This window comes from Ipomoea nil, unplaced genomic scaffold, assembly GCF_001879475.1.
Source record: "Ipomoea nil cultivar Tokyo-kokei standard unplaced genomic scaffold, Asagao_1.1 scaffold1619, whole genome shotgun sequence".
Lineage (NCBI taxonomy): Eukaryota > Viridiplantae > Streptophyta > Magnoliopsida > Solanales > Convolvulaceae > Ipomoea > Ipomoea nil.
In genome coordinates this window covers 885,473-901,545 of record NW_017618047.1, presented here as the reverse complement: position 1 = coordinate 901,545, position 16,073 = coordinate 885,473, and the positions used below count along the sequence as shown (strand labels likewise).

At 35.6% G+C, this 16,073-nt stretch overlaps 4 protein-coding genes across 4 annotated transcripts; 2 read left to right on the top strand and 2 right to left on the bottom strand.

The window, feature by feature from the left end:
- Positions 1-541: 541 nt before the first annotated feature.
- Positions 542-3,789, top strand: LOC109191292 (beta-glucosidase 10-like). Its single transcript, XM_019341889.1, has 13 exons — positions 542-765; positions 859-922; positions 1,052-1,107; positions 1,231-1,306; positions 1,705-1,776; positions 1,856-1,943; positions 2,021-2,267; positions 2,372-2,487; positions 2,581-2,801; positions 2,917-2,942; positions 3,036-3,123; positions 3,218-3,308; positions 3,415-3,789. The coding sequence occupies exons 1-13, from the start codon at positions 625-627 to the stop codon at positions 3,599-3,601; spliced, it is 1,473 nt and encodes a 490-aa protein (XP_019197434.1). The 5' UTR covers positions 542-624; the 3' UTR covers positions 3,602-3,789.
- Positions 3,756-5,114, bottom strand: LOC109191299 (universal stress protein PHOS34-like). The gene is made up of 4 exons (XM_019341896.1): positions 4,876-5,114; positions 4,675-4,769; positions 4,464-4,585; positions 3,756-4,016 (listed from the first exon to the last, which is right to left on the bottom strand). Exons 1-4 carry the CDS (start codon positions 5,051-5,053, stop codon positions 3,929-3,931), a joined length of 483 nt encoding a protein of 160 aa, XP_019197441.1. The 5' UTR covers positions 5,054-5,114; the 3' UTR covers positions 3,756-3,928.
- A 1,601-nt stretch (positions 5,115-6,715) lies between these two features.
- LOC109191298 (universal stress protein PHOS34-like) lies at positions 6,716-8,289 on the bottom strand. The gene is made up of 4 exons (XM_019341895.1): positions 7,876-8,289; positions 7,674-7,768; positions 7,444-7,565; positions 6,716-6,991 (listed from the first exon to the last, which is right to left on the bottom strand). Exons 1-4 carry the CDS (start codon positions 8,051-8,053, stop codon positions 6,904-6,906), a joined length of 483 nt encoding a protein of 160 aa, XP_019197440.1. The 5' UTR covers positions 8,054-8,289; the 3' UTR covers positions 6,716-6,903.
- Positions 8,290-13,458: 5,169 nt separating this feature from the next.
- On the top strand, positions 13,459-15,851 carry LOC109191296 (probable E3 ubiquitin-protein ligase BAH1-like 1). Its single transcript, XM_019341892.1, has 6 exons — positions 13,459-13,943; positions 14,298-14,542; positions 14,616-14,870; positions 15,200-15,337; positions 15,450-15,508; positions 15,610-15,851. Exons 1-6 carry the CDS (start codon positions 13,772-13,774, stop codon positions 15,713-15,715), a joined length of 975 nt encoding a protein of 324 aa, XP_019197437.1. The 5' UTR covers positions 13,459-13,771; the 3' UTR covers positions 15,716-15,851.
- Positions 15,852-16,073: the final 222 nt, after the last annotated feature.

The window sequence follows — 16,073 nt, the reverse complement described above, 5'->3', positions numbered from 1 at the left end:
ATAATATGAAGCACGTGTTGCCTATATATATATATATATATATATATATATATATATATATATATATATATATATATATATATTTAGTGTACGTACGTGTTATAGATTAGAGAAAGATAATGCTCTTAATTTGGTCTAAACTGCATGTCTAATTAGTACAGAAGAAAGAAAGAAAGAAATAATGAAGGACAAAAAATGGTAAGTATCTTACATCATCACTTTGACCCTTTTAAACGAAGATCAAGGTTCAAGTCCCATCCCACTTGAGGATGTTGACACACTAGCGGAGGGATCCTTTTGTATTTGAACCTTAATATGAAGGTCATCTAAACTTCATCCCATGCCAGCAGATAATTTTCTAGATCCGCCCCGCAGAGAGACCCTTTCTTCAACAAAACAACCTAGTACGGCAGGAAATAAAATATAGCAAATTAAAGTGTTTTCTTTAATTTTTCCCGTATCACAGCAGGCAGCGGAGCTGATAGAGAAAGCTAGCCAACAAATGTTTCTTTATTCTCTGGCATTTCAAACCAAGGACGTACGATTTCCATCTTATATGGAGTATATAATTGCATCGAGAATTGAATATCAGAATAAATTATTAGCACTGAAACCAAGCTGAAGATGAAGATGAAGATTACGCTGCATCTTCTACTGCTTTCTTGCTTGTTTTCTTCTTCACCTTTGGTTTCTGGGGTGGGGAATTTTACCAGGGATGACTTCCCCGCTGGTTTCATTTTTGGGGCAGGAACTTCTGCTTATCAAGTGTGTTTCTTTTCCTGTTTCCCATGTTTCTTTTATTTTATACTACACAATTCATTCGTTACAAATAAGGTATCATCATCTTTAATTTTCTAGGTTGAAGGAGCAGCTTTTGAAGATGGAAGGACTCCTAGCATTTGGGATACTTATGCTTATATAGGTCTAGCCTTAAACATACCTTTCTGCAATTTTTTTTTCTTTTCTTTTCATACTGTAATCTGGTTTGCAATGAAAAGTTGTATCGTATAACGTAACTTTTTGGAACAATCTGGTTGCTTCTAATTTCAAGGAATGTATGGTGGAGCCAATGGGGATGTAGCCTGTGATCAGTACCACAAATACAAGGTGAGTGAATTTGTCCTTTTTGTAGTTATGCATGCATATGATATTCGGTTTCTTGTGGGAAACACATAAATCTGTTATAATGTTATTGTCTGATCATCATGTGAATGATGTATATATGTTCAGGAAGATGTCCGTTTAATGTCTGAAACAAACCTGGAAGCCTACAGATTCTCCATTTCATGGTCAAGACTTATTCCTAGTATGTTAGCTAGCTTCCATGTGCATTTCCTATATATATCACCTTTTTTTGAATGACGGAAAACTCATAGCTGACACCAGTCTAGGTTGTCCATTGGCTGCTCCCACTGGGAGTTGAACTTAGAACCTTGTGGCTACCAAACTAACAGCCTGACCAACTTGGCTGGGTTGCCCCACACACTGCTGGAAATTATGAAATTTTCGACCACAAAGTGATCTTAAATCAAGTCGAAAGAGTGGTCGGAAATAACAACAAAGGTTTTTCCGGATACCAAAAGTGGTCGGAACAAGACTTTCGACTTGATTTAAGATGTGGTCGGAAATTCCATAATTTCCAGTAGTGACATTTCCTATCACCTAGTCTGAAACTCAAATATGGTGTCAAATGGTGATTTACAGATGGCAGAGGACCTGTCAATGAAAAGGGCTTGCAGTACTACAACAATCTCATCGACGAACTTATCAGCCACGGTGATTTCCTTAAATTTGAAAGATGTGTTCCGTCTTGATTAAAAGCTTAAGCTGACAGTTGGTTGCTCGTTTCTCGTAGGAATTGAGCCACATGTCACACTAAGTCACAGTGATCTACCACAGGCACTTGAAGATGAATATCAAGGATGGGTTAACAGAAAGATTGTGTATGCTAGATGCAAATTGGGTGCAAAAAAAAAATGCAAATTAGAGGTGGTTTAATATTTTTTGTTTCCATCTGCAGGGAGGACTTCACTGCATATGCAGATGAATGCTTCAAGGCGTTTGGCGACAGGGTTGTGCACTGGACAACCTTAAACGAACCCAATGTATTTATCATGGGAGGTTACGATGAAGGATTCTTACCCCCAATGCATTGTAGCTACATTTACTGTCCCTCAGGGAACTCATCAACAGAACCATACATTGCTGGTCATTACATGTTACTTGCACATGCGTCTGCAGTGAACCTTTACAGAACAAAATACCAGGTACTTTAGTACACTGGTATAATGTCACTTTCAGTTTAAGGTTTTAGACTTTTAGTTGAGACAGAACACATCTTTCAGTTCTCTGATGTCGTGCCATAATGCAGCCCACCCAACATGGTACCATAGGATTTAATATGTACACTTACGGGCTTGCTCCTTATTCGAATTCAACAGAGGATCTTGCTGCAGTTGAACGGCTGCGTGCCTTCTATATTGGATGGTAAAGCCGAAAACTACATAACACGTTTTAATCTTTTAGTTGAGATGGAACACGTCCTTCAATTCTGACCCGCTTAGAGTTTTCCAAGTGCAGGCTTATTAATCCATTGATATTCGGAGATTACCCCGACATCATGAAAAACATCGTTGGCACACGGCTGCCAGTCTTCACCGAGGATGAAGCTAACCAAGTCAAGGGTTCAGCAGACTTCATCGGCCTCAACCACTATACTACAATCACTATCAAAGACAGAGACAACAGTTCTAAAAACGCAATCATGAGCTTCTCAAATGACATTGGAGTATCTGTCATTTGTATGACTTCAGATATAAATATTAAACATACATATACCTGTCAATGTTTCTACTTGCTGAAGTTACTGATATCCTTTGTTTTGTTTTGTTTTGTTTTTTGGTTTTTGGTGATTAGTTCCTGATAATGCACCTCCGGGCCAGGTAAGCTGAGCAAATTAAAGTATAATTTCATAATGTAAAACTCGAATTTTCTTGAAGCAGTTGGCTATAAAGGATCATGTCTATCTGTTTCAGTTTCCAGTATTGCCAGAAGGTCTTTATAATGTTTTAGAGCATTTTAAGCAGTTCTATGGCAACCCGCCTATATATATTCATGAAAACGGTTAGTAAACGTCTGCAATTCCACCTTTCAGATCGAGCAGAGCAGTGTGAAGCATAAATAAACCTTAATATTTACAAACAATCTTGATTGACAGGCCAGCAGATGATACGCAATGGGACATTGAACGATACACCAAGAGTGGAGTATTTTCAAGCCTTCATCGGGACTGTTCTCGATGCTATAAGGTATATATACATATACTAATTAAAGTCTGAATTAGAGTAAGGGAAATAGTGAAACTGCAGGTTACAAATATAACCCTATTCATATATATGCTGTCTTTGCTTTAAGAAATGGATCGAACACTATTGGGTACTTTGCCTGGACACTCTTGGATGGTTTGGAGTTACTGAGTGGCTACAAGTCCGGGTTCGGTCTGTACTATGTAGATTTGGATGACAAGGAACGGTCGCGATATCCCAAGTACTCTCAGCACTGGTATGCCAAGTTCTTGCAGAAAAATCGCGCGGTTATTTAAGCTGAAAAATGTCCAAAATCTTATTAGATTCTGAATAATTAAGTTTCATGGACTCTAACGTTTTCTACATACGTTGGATGACATTTTGGATCTATATCAAAATATTAGTCTATTATATTACTACTCAGATTCTCATGTACTTTTCCTATTGAGATGAGAATGCGAATAAGATTGATAATATGAGTTTATATATTGTTGCATATTGCATCAAGGCATTATATTGATTGATACATACACCAAGCAATTCACATAGATAGACAGACAGAGAGACAATGGTTTATGTAATCTGGAACAGAAATTATGGACTCATATGATGTCTGCAACTAATTAGGTTTTGTGCTTTGGCTTCTTCACGATCATGACAGTGCAGTGAGCATGATGAGCGCAGTAGTCGCTTACACTGCCCAGAACAGCCCTGCCAGCAGAAATCACTGTTAGAATATGACATTTTTTTTTAATAATGAGAGAAATTAAATTCACACTCATTTGAAAGTGTCCATGAGGTAAATTTAACCCTATTCATATATAATTGACGGGTTCAAACTATAAAGGTCAATAAACTGCTCAGTTAAAAGTTAATATGATTTTTTGTTGAGCAGAAGTCTGTAAAAGGCCAAGTCTAGTAATTAGTGGTTTAGGAAATGTTGGGTGGAGGGGCCAAGTCTAACCATTACTCCATTAGTGGTTAGAGTATTGTTGAGTCGGAGGCTAGTGAAGGGCTAAGTACTTCTGAAAAATGTGATGGCAGAAATAAAACGCCCCTTCATTGTAAGCTATAACTTTTGACAATAATAAGTGTTTGATTCTAATAATTTTTTTAGTAACTAGATAAACAAAAACATAAAATGTATTTAGTGTTTACCTCTTGATAGCTCCATAGCCATGGCTGCCGACAACCAAGATAGAGGCATGGTGTTTCTCCACAGTTTCGCAGAGGACATTCCTGGCATCCCCTTCCATGATCTCGAACATGGGGTCATCAACCTGCGATGATGAAACATAAATTTAGTAAAAAAAATGACATTAAAATGATTAATTAATCTGGGAAGAACTAAAACCATCCAAAAAATTACCGATTTAGAGGCGCAGATTTCCTTGGCCCGTTCAATAACCCGCGCAGCAATCTTCTTCAAGTCCGAATCCACATGTGGCAAGATATCAGCAGCGCCTGCAAGATTTTAAGGTTCAAGAACAAGAATCTCGTACCTCTATAACATCGATATGATCTATCTTAATCATAATTTTCAAGAATTAATTAAAAGCTCCTCAGTTACCGGGCCCGGCGAGGCTGACGGCGTTAGCCGGAGAAGGCTTGGCGTGGACGAGGACGAGCCTGAAAGTCGACACGGGGCCGGTGAAGAAGTGATCTAAAGTCCATCCCAGAGCATAGAAGCTATGTTCGCTATCGTCAACCGCAACCACCATAACCGGTTTCTCCGCCGCCGCCGCCATTCTCAACCACTTTACGTGTCCGGTGAAGTTTCCGGATCGGAGGATATATATATGTAGACAGTTTGAGAAGTCAACAATTTATTTATAACACAGGAAAGGGTGTTCTAGTATGATCCAGAGCACAGAAACAGTGAGACGGGGAAGAGAACTAGATTCGCTGGCAGATCAGAAGAATAGTTCTGACAGGTAAAAAAGCAACAGAAACCCGACTTTCTGAAGAAGATCAGATGCCGTTATTAACTAGAACTTGAATCTTATGCTATTCCACTTTCTTAAAATATGCTAAAGCCATATAAAGTAATCCTAAATATACGCAACCCGTTACAACATGCCAACATGTACTTTGTTCTTACCTTCCCACCATTTTATTAGGATGGATCCAATACAAATTTTTGATTTACAATAAAGCCGATCCAATGTTAACAAACTACGTTTTGAATTCTACAAAAGACTATAATAAATAAATAAATAAATCAGTCTAAGTTATTCATAACTAACATAATCAAATTAACCTCACCAAAAAACATAATCAAATTAAGAAAGCTAATACTTTAACAGACAACTCAGTCCCCATAGTGACCAGCAAGAGGACTACAAGTTGGAATCTTGTATTACATATTTACATGTACTACTATTTTTACTCGTGTGATGCACGGAATGGATTTATTGTAATAAATTAAGAATATTTGGATCAATATATAATTATTTAAATTAGAACATTAAATACTCATTATATAATGCAATTGAAAATGTGATTTGGATCATTTGTGTGTTTTGATGTTATCATTGCTTGAATTTGAGCAATTGTAAATAATTGCTCAAATTAATTGTTAATGTGTAGATGCATGCATGTAGTGCTGTAACTTTGGAAATTTTATTTATCATTGTTTAGTATTTCTTAATTTTATTTTTGAGAAGAAAAATGCAAATATGTTAAGCTAAATTAGAGTCCAAAACATGAGAAATAAGCGGGAAAAGGACCGAGATACAATCCGCTTGATTTGGATAGGACATCCCTAGCAAGTACGTGGGCGACCCTATTCGTAGACCGATTCACATTGTTTATAAGCAGATCAAAAGAAGAAGTAGCATGATTATCCTGGATGGCCTTAACAACCGGTAGACAATCCGTTTCCAGTTGAATGCTGTTGAAACTGAGAGTTTTAATCCACTTCAATGCCTCACGAACACTTAATGCTTCAGCTTCTCCTGGATCGAAACAGCCAGACCATGTAATCTGTTTAGTATTTTTTATATACATAAATTAGGTAAATGCATGTGCTCGTTCTCTAGCAACTCAGTTATAAGAATGAATTGCTATCTTAATTCATTTGTATGAAAAATATATTTTTTTGTCTAGGTATATAACAATTTTTTTATTTAAAAAAACATAATATCAACTATTGTATTTACACATTATTGAAACCTCATTGTATACGACATTGGTTGTAGTAACACTATCTTGTCCATAATCGTCTAGAACTAAGACCTTCAGTCCATCAGAATGGGTGACTCGGGTGAAGATATATAATGGTAGAATATTAGTCAATTAGCGATCCTTGATTAATTAGCTTTTTGTAATAGCTTATTGCTTTAAAGTGCTAAAATTTAAAATCGATTAACTTTTTGAGAAAGTTAATTTACCAAACATCTTCTATAATATATTAATGTATAATTCACTAACCCAATCAGCTAACAATTATTTATCAAGTATATTAAAGCTAAGCAAGCCTTTATTCTCTGACGTTGATACATACACCAAGCAATTCACATAGATAGACAGACAGACAATGGTTTATGTAGTCTGGAACATAAATTCTGGACTCATCTGGGCAGATGATGTTTGCAGCTTAAGTTTTGTGCTTGGGCTTCTTCACGATCATGACAGTGCAGTGAGCATGATGAGCGCAGTAGTCGCTTACACTGCCCAGAACAGCCCTGCCAGCAAAAATCACTGTTAGAAAATCATTTTTTTTTTAAGAACAAGAGAAATTAAATCTACACTCACCGTTTGAAAGTGTGCATAAGGTAAATTTCGCCTTATTTCTAGTAGGAAAGACTCACAAGAAGAGATAAATCAGCCTATATTGTTTATAATTATTCGAACTATGAAGGCCAATAAATTGCTCTCGCTAGAAGTTAATATGACTTTTTGTTAGGCGGAAGTTCGTGAACGGCCAAGTCTAACCATTGGTGACTAAGAGATTGTTGGGTGGAGGGTCAAATTTAACAATTGATGGTTGAAAATGTGATGACAATATATCAGAAATAAAATAAGCTTTTACTGTAAATTATAATTTTTGGCATAATGATAAATGGTTGGTTCTAATTTTTTTTTTTTTTTTTTAGTAACTAGATAAACAAAAACAGAAAATGTATTTAGTGTTTACCTCTTGATAGCTCCATAGCCATGGCTGCCGACAACCAAGATAGAGGCATGGTATTTCTCCACAGTTTCACAGAGGACATTCCTGGCATCCCCTTCCATGATCTCGACCATGGGGTCATCAACCTGCGACGATCGATGAAACATAAATTTAGTAAAAAAAAAAAATTAAAAACTAACAATAAAATGATTAATTAGTCTGTCAAGAACTGAAACTATCCAAAAAAAAATTACCGATTTAGAGGCGCAGATTTCCTTGGCCTGTTCAATTACCCGCGCAGCAATCTTCTTCAAGTCCGAATCCACGTACGGCAAGACATCAGCAGCGCCTGCAAGATTTTAAGGTTTAAGAACAAGAATCTCGTACCTCTGTAACATCATATCGATCTAGCTTAATCATAATTTTCAAGAATTAAAAGCTCTTGGGTTATATTACCGGGCCCGGCGAGGCCGACGGCGCTAGCCGGAGAAGGCTTGGCGTGGACGAGGACAAGCCTGAAAGGCGACACGGGGCCGGTGAAGAAGTGATCTAAAGTCCATTCCAGAGCATAGAAGCTATGTTCGCTGTCGTCAACTGCAACCACCATAACCGGTTTCTCCGCCGCCGCCGCCATTCTCAAGAGTCCGGTGATGTTTTTGGATCGGAGGATATATATGTAGATAGTTTGAGAAGTCAACAATTTATTTATAGCACACACAAAAGGGTGTTCTAGTATGATCCAGAGCACAGAAACAACGTGTGATCAGAAACAGTGAGACAGGGAAGAGAACTTGATTCGCTGGCAGATCAGAAGAATAGTTTTGACAGGTAACAACAGTAACGACAGAAACCCGACTTTCTGAAGAAGATCAGATGCCGTTATTAAGTAGAACTTGAATCTTATGCTATTCCACTTTCTTAAAATATATGCTAAAGTCATATAAAGTAATCCTACATCCCACGATTTTATTAGGATGGATCCAATACAAAAAATAAAAATAAAAATTGTCACGCTATAAGGTGTCATGAGTAGGTTTTAACTGTATGAGACACATTTAAGTCGGTATTATAGTCAGATTAATGCTCATTCGCACTGGACCAGCCCAATTAAAAAACAAAGTGTTGACTAAATTGATTTTTTCATACAAGAGAAGGTTCCAATAAAGTCTATCCAATGTTACCAAAGTGCGTTTTGAATGATCATAGAGAAAATAAATCAGTCTAAATTATTCAGAATCGAATCAAATTAAGAAAGCTAATAGTGTAATAGAAAGCTAAAAAAAATTTCAAAGCTAAAACATTTTATTGGGCCTTCAGCCCCAATGAAATGCTGCCCAGAAACACTTGAAAGTGGGCCAACAAATGGCAAAAAATAATTTGATTGTTTAGCTCTATAGGGTATTATAGATAAGTCTGGGTTGAAATCTGACACGACACACGTACAGATCTTATCGGCCAATTACCAAATCTATGGTGTGCTCTGATCTCCTTACACGCCAAGCAACTTAAACTTTTTCTCCGTGCCACTGTCGTTCCAAAACCCCTCAAAATGGAAAATTAAGCTGCCGTCAAGAAATTAAAGACAATCATTTTTATGTCCCTGTCTGCAGCCTTCTCCCGTGCGGATCGATTACAAAATTTTTATGGAAAATTGCAAGTTGCCACTTGCGTTTGGCATATAATTTTAAAAATTTCTCAAGCTCATTTAGGAGATGCGTTTTGACAAAAAACGCATGTTTCGAATGAATTTTTTTTTAATTATACATTTTTTAAAAAAAATTTCTTTTCATTTCTTTTCATTTCAGTCATTTGTCCTCATAAATTTAGCCTGATTAGCTCGTGCTAGTTGTGAGTCGGCTTACTCAAATTAATAATTTCAAAGAAATTAAATCAAGTTAATAATGTGTTCTTTTTTGAAAAAAAAAAAGAAGAAGTTACTAATGTGTTGTTTTCTTTCTGATCTGTGTACTGTAACATCATATATGTATCCATCTACTTTACCACGTCAAATCCAAATACAAATACATATATATCGAAAAGAATAGTGCAATCTTGACTTAGGGTATGAAAGGAGTGATGGTTTTGTTGATGTGGTGTAAATTCTATGGGCAGATGGGAAGGTATAATAATGATATGATGCAATCTTGACTAACCCTACCATAATCACCAGATCAGATAACATAATAATATAAGCATATTAAAGCTAAGCAGACACGCTAAATGGTGGATTTTTCACCAATTCAAGCCACCATGGATGGTTTCTACAGACTCTCAAAAAATATTATACAGATTACAATGCAATTAAGTCACAAAAAGTAATGTCAACTTTAAGATATTTTGTCATAAATAATCAAAATGGAGCTTTTCAACTACCACCATTTGCAGTCCATTTTATATATTTGGTCGGCCATCAAGCATTTCACTATATAATTAATTATATATATGTGTGTGGGGTGGTAATTAATATTGCGTAAATCATAGTGCATAATCTTATGTACTGATTGACCTTTTATATATATATATATATATATATATATATATATATATATATATATATATATATATATATATATATATATATAAAATTAAAATATCAATTTTGTGTTGAGTTTAATTAGAGCCTTTCGAATAAAGCGGTATATATATACTTACTTAATGGCCTTATGAAAAATGTTATTTTTCATGCATGTCACATTAAGATATAAATTTAGAACTTAAATGTATATGATGATACATACTTTAACCTCACTTATACGGTTATACCTGAAATATTTATGTTGCAATTGAAATAATTTTTTTTTATGAATAAGGTTTTTGATCCATTTCTTTGTACAAATGTCACTTGCAAAATGAAGATAATTAAATCTATTATATTTCATGATTTTAAAGAAGTCTTTAATCATTAAAATATGCTACTAGCTTTAATTTCTCTCAAATGAAAAAGGTAAATCTATTGTATAGTCTTAAAATTACATGCAAAAATATATTGTCGAAGAGAATGTTTATATCTACTATTTTATAGACTCAAAGATATGCACAAAATATCTAAGGACTAATATAATATTTTATTAAAGCCACAAAACCCTAATAAAATTAAACACAAAAATGAAATCTAGGAAGCTAAGGTTGCTTGTCAACTTAAATTACACCCATGTTATGATAACGTAACGTTAATTGTGACAGACGGACAGACCACATTTTATAAAATGTAATATAAAGTTTTATAGGTTTAGTGGCAATTTTAAATATTTGTAGCTTGCGTAATTCTAGCTAAACGGCTAAATCATGCATCTAAATTTAATAACGGGTGTGTTTGGTAAATAACTGTTAATGAATTTAACTAGTTGATTATAATCGTAAAAAAATATTTGGTAAATTTATGTTAACTTATAGCTGATTACATGCAAAATGACTTTTCTAAAAAAACTTATCAAAAAAATTGTCTTGAGTATCTTTTTAAATTTTAGCATTTTGAAACTGTAATAAGTTATTACAAAAAGCTAAATAATAAAACATTCATATTAATTGTTTAATCAAGTCAAACACTTAATAATGGTCGCCTGATGGATTACAAGGAAGGTGACTGGAGTGGTTTGTTTGCGTTAGCTGTCTGGTGGATCTGATCTGGAGATGGATGGCGTTGCAACCTGGTGTTCAGGGGCGAAAGCTGGGAGAAGAACGAGAAGATCAGATGGCTGCAAGATCAAAATAAGGAAAGAATGTGTGCTTTTGCTCGGGGAAAAGGCATAACTGCGAAGTGGGCGAGTCCAAGCGCTACAAGTGGAGGCCAAGAAGATTGGACATACATTCATACGGATGCTACCTTCACTAGCCAGAATGCTATCACAGGTTGTGGAGGTGTTATGGCAACCTCACTAGGCTGTGTAAAGGCTGGCTTTCGAAAGATTGGGAGATAAGATTTGAATATACACTCCGAGAGTTTAATCAAGTGGCGGACTGGCTTGCTAAAATTACTCCGAATAGACGATGCGATTGGATTGAGTTTCACACACCTCCGTCAGAGTTGAGAGTCATTATATTCTAAGAAAGGATTGTGCTAGGTCTTTTGCTCCCGAGAGCAGCAAATGACCTTAGGGTCAACCCCTTCCCCTTATTCCCAAAAAAAAAATAAAATAAAAAAAATCAAAATAAACTGATAAGCTAACTATGTTATCAAACAGGACTAATGTAATATAGGGTGGCAATTAACTTGTTTTCTTGTTTTCTACCTTAATATAATTGAATATTCCTGACATTTTCCAAACATTCCCCATTACATAAGTAATTTTCTTGAAACTTTCACGTTTGTTATTGTTTGACAGTGAGTATATCCTTCATTCCTTTGCATATCCAAACAAATATTCTACCTTTTAAAAAAAATCATAATTTTGAACGTTAATGTTGTGTTTATTTTGCATAAAACCAAAACATGAATATTTTTATGATTTGTAGTTTTTTTTCCAATCCACATTTGATATTTTTACCATTATGAGCTTATAATCTGGATAATTCTTCGACCAACAAGTTGTTATACCATGGACCAGGATCCACCTTACAAGGTGTACTCTGGTCCTAAACGACGTATAAATTATGTATTTTTAGTATTGGAATTGTGAATTTCTAAAATATAAATTGTGTTTCTAAGTCAAAAACACATAACAACTAAATGGAATTTGTGAATACAATACATGGTCATCAAATCCTAAACTATTAATATTGTGTGACTGCATTGTTTGAAAAAAAAAATTGTTAATACAAAACAAGGTAATCAATTATATATATGTTAACATTTTATGTTCATAGTATACAAATTGTAAATTTTAAAAGATAATTATGAATATTTAGAATGTAAATTGTGAATATTTGGGCCCAGCTCCACCTCTAACAATCGTTATGCTATGGACACGTATCTAGCATGTGTTGTGGACACGGTAACGGTGCCGTTAGTGGCACCGTTATCTTTCACTTTTTTTTGTTTTTTTAAATTTCAGACCGCTTCGTTATAGGAGTATATGTTCATAATTTTATCACTATATATTCATAATTGTAAGTTCATAATGTTAGAGCTCTGTGTTCATAATTCCATAACTGTACATTCATACTTCAATAACTGTACATTCATAATTCCGTAACTGTACATTCATAATTCAATAACTGTAAATTCATAATTTTCGAAGCTCTATGTTCACAATTTTAGAGCTCTATGTTCATAATTTTATCACTATATGTTCATATTGTAAGTTCATAATGTCAAAGCTATGTGTTCATAATTCCATAACTGTACATTCATAATGCCATAACTGTACATTCATAATTCTATAACTGTACATTCATAATTCCCTAACTGTACATTCATAATTTTCGAAACTCTATGTTCACAATTTTAGAGCTCTATGTTTATAATTTTATCACTATATGTTCATAATTGTAAGTTCATAATGTCAAAGCTCTGTGTTCATAATTTCATAACTTACATTCATAATTCCATAACTGTACATTCATAATTCCATAACTGTATATTCATAACTCCACAAACGAATAACGCCGTTAACGGCGAGACAAAATCAAATTTTTTTTAACTACAATGCCGTGTTTTTCCTAAAAACGACGTCGTTTTGGACTCGTGTCCACAATGCATTGTGAACACGAGTCCACAGCATAATTTGCGCACCTCTAAAGAATAATTTGTCTCGACCAATTTGGTGGGCTCATACTATATTATTTACAAAGATAATTCATTCTTCTTTTTTTTTTTGAATGACGAAGAAAATTCACAACTATTATCCGAAAATGAATATTGAGTTCACTTCACCTTATAATTTTAATCCATAAAAGACCAAAAGAAAATAATTGAACTTAAATTATTTATAATTGACCTACCAAAATGTTGTTTAGATATGGTTGTTACTTTCTTCCTTTTATGGTAGTCAATATCCTTACATAGTAAGATTTTGCAATGACACTATTGCTGGATGCTTTTTTTTTTTCTTTATTTATTTAATATATTTTTTTTCTTAAACAGGAATGTCACCTTTCTAACGTTAATGGGACGCGAGATTCCCACGATTGCCCACCTAGAAATTGACCTGTTCCGTGGCGCCATCAGGAGGTGTCGTTCTGACCACCGTTTTAGCGAGAGATATAGAAGGAGATCGCATGAGGGGAATTATAAGAAGCATTTGGGTTTCTGGGATTTAAACAAATGAAATAAAAGAGCAGTGAGTGAATAAATTAAAGCAGAATTACTCTCTGAGATTAAGCTCAAAATCCATTCCATTTCCCCAGGATTTGATCGGTTTACTGGTTTTGAGCAGCAGAGGAAAGCAAAGGGGTGAAAAAAAAAGAAAAAAAGATGAAATTTTGCAAGAAATATGAGGAGTACATGCAGGGGCAAATGGAGAAGAAGCTGCCCGGTGTGGGCTTCAAAAAGCTCAAGAAGATCTTAAAGAGGTGTAGGAGAGACCTGCATTCACATGCCCCGCTTCAAGAACACGACAGCTCCACTTGCCCCAAGAAGTGCCCCGGTAATCTCGTCTTTCATTTCTAATCGAATCGTTTGTAGAAGAAATTCAGGTCGATTGCTCTAATGTTCACTCTGGGTTCTGTTCTTTTTATCTCCATTCTCTGATTATGTTTCTTCCTTTGTTTCTACTCTGGGCTCTGTGTCTTAAAGGTTTGAATTTTCTGCATCTTTCGATCTGATACTGGTTAATCTTGACTTGAAATACAGAATTACATGGATTCACTTTGATCTGTTGAGCATATAATATATGTAGTGATTGCTTCAATTTGATATCAGAGCCAGAGGTCATGGGTTCGAATATCATATCCATGTTTCAATTTGATCGCTGCTTATTACTTTATAATTTGGTGTGCAGTGTGTGATGGGACATTTTTCCCTTCACTTCTCAATGAGATGTCTGCAGTGGTGGGGTGTTTCAATGAACGTGCCCAGAAATTGCTGGAATTGCATCTTGCCTCGGGTTTTAGCAAGTGTATTTTATGGGTTAAAGGCAGATTACAAGGGAACCATGGAGCTTTGATTCAAGAAGGAAAGGATTTGGTCACTTATGCTATAATCAATTCCATTGCAGTGCGAAAAATACTCAAGAAATATGACAAGGTAATTCGGTGTTTGCTGCTTAAGTGATTTGAAAACCGATCGAGGTGAATTTGATGCCATTTTTAACATGTAGATTCACTACTCTAAGCAAGGCCAAGCGTTCAAGTCCCAAGCGCAGAGTATGCACATGGAGATACTTCAGTCGCCATGGCTGTGTGAGCTTATGGCTTTCCACATTAATATGAGGGAGACTGAGGCCAGTACGAAGAAGGCCATCGCTCTCTTTGGCGGCTGTTCCCTAGTACTCAAAGACGGGAAACCATCTCTCTCGTGTGAGCTCTTCGATTCCATCAAGATTGATCTCGACTTGACTTGTTCTATATGTTTGGTAAGTGCCCAGACATCTTAAATGGATCTTGCATTGTTGTGAACATACATTGAATCGTTTTGTATTATGTAAGATCTGTTGCACCTTAATATGAAATCGACATGAATCCAATCGGTGATTGTTGTGAAAAAGGCATTGTTGTGTGTGTTTGTCATTGTGTGACACCATACTACCATAGACATAGTAAACTATTAGGCGGGACAACCTCAGCCAAGTTGGTCAGACAGTTGTCTTGGTAACCAAGTTCAACTCCTTATGGGAGCTGTCTATTGGTTTTCTTGGTTTGAGCCAGTCAGCTATGGACAACTTAAGCTGGTTTGGTTTTACAGGATACTCTCTTTGACCCAGTATCCTTAACGTGTGGTCATATCTTCTGCTACATGTGTGCTTGCAAAACCGCATCAGTGACCATCGTGGATGGGCTTAAGGCAGCAAACCACACTGAAAAATGCCCTCTTTGCCGAGAGGTAAGCAAAGAACTTCTTGCCATGATCTATGTTGTCCCGTTCTACAAAAACTTTGGCGAGTAGAACATTGCAAAAAGTTATGAATCTCAGCTTATTTGAGAGTTGATTTCAGGGAGGCGTCTACGAAGGAGCAGTGCATCTTGAGGAGCTTAACATGCTATTAAGCCGAAGGTATGTTTACCATAGACACAAGAAGTCAGATAAGAGTATCCAAATGTTTATGAAATTGTGTTCTTAGAACTTGCAATCCACAATTAAACGCGTTTCTGCAGTTGTCCCGAGTACTGGGAAGAGCGGCTTCAGTACGAGAGAAAAGAAAGAGTTAAGCAAGCAAAGGAGCACTGGGAATCTCAGTGTCGCACATTAATGGGAGTCTGATGACCAAACAACTTCGTTTATGTTTATGTTTATGTTTAGTGATAGCAAATAATCTCTACTCGAATTAACTGCTGTTTGCCAAACATCTTCAACATTATTTTGTAAATGAACTGTTTTCTTAGTTCTTATGGTGTAAGAATTTTTTTTTTTCAACTCATTTATCAACTACTGCATTTTACGAAGAATGCAACAGTTAGCCCCTCGTACCCCACCCCACCTCCCCCCACCAAAAAAAAAATAATAAAAGAAACCTTAATTCCTGAATAAGGTGACCGAGTAAATAGAGCATGATTCAAACTCGTTCCGTATACAATTTACCGCACCTCTTATTCTCAATTTGCCACTTTATCAAATTAAA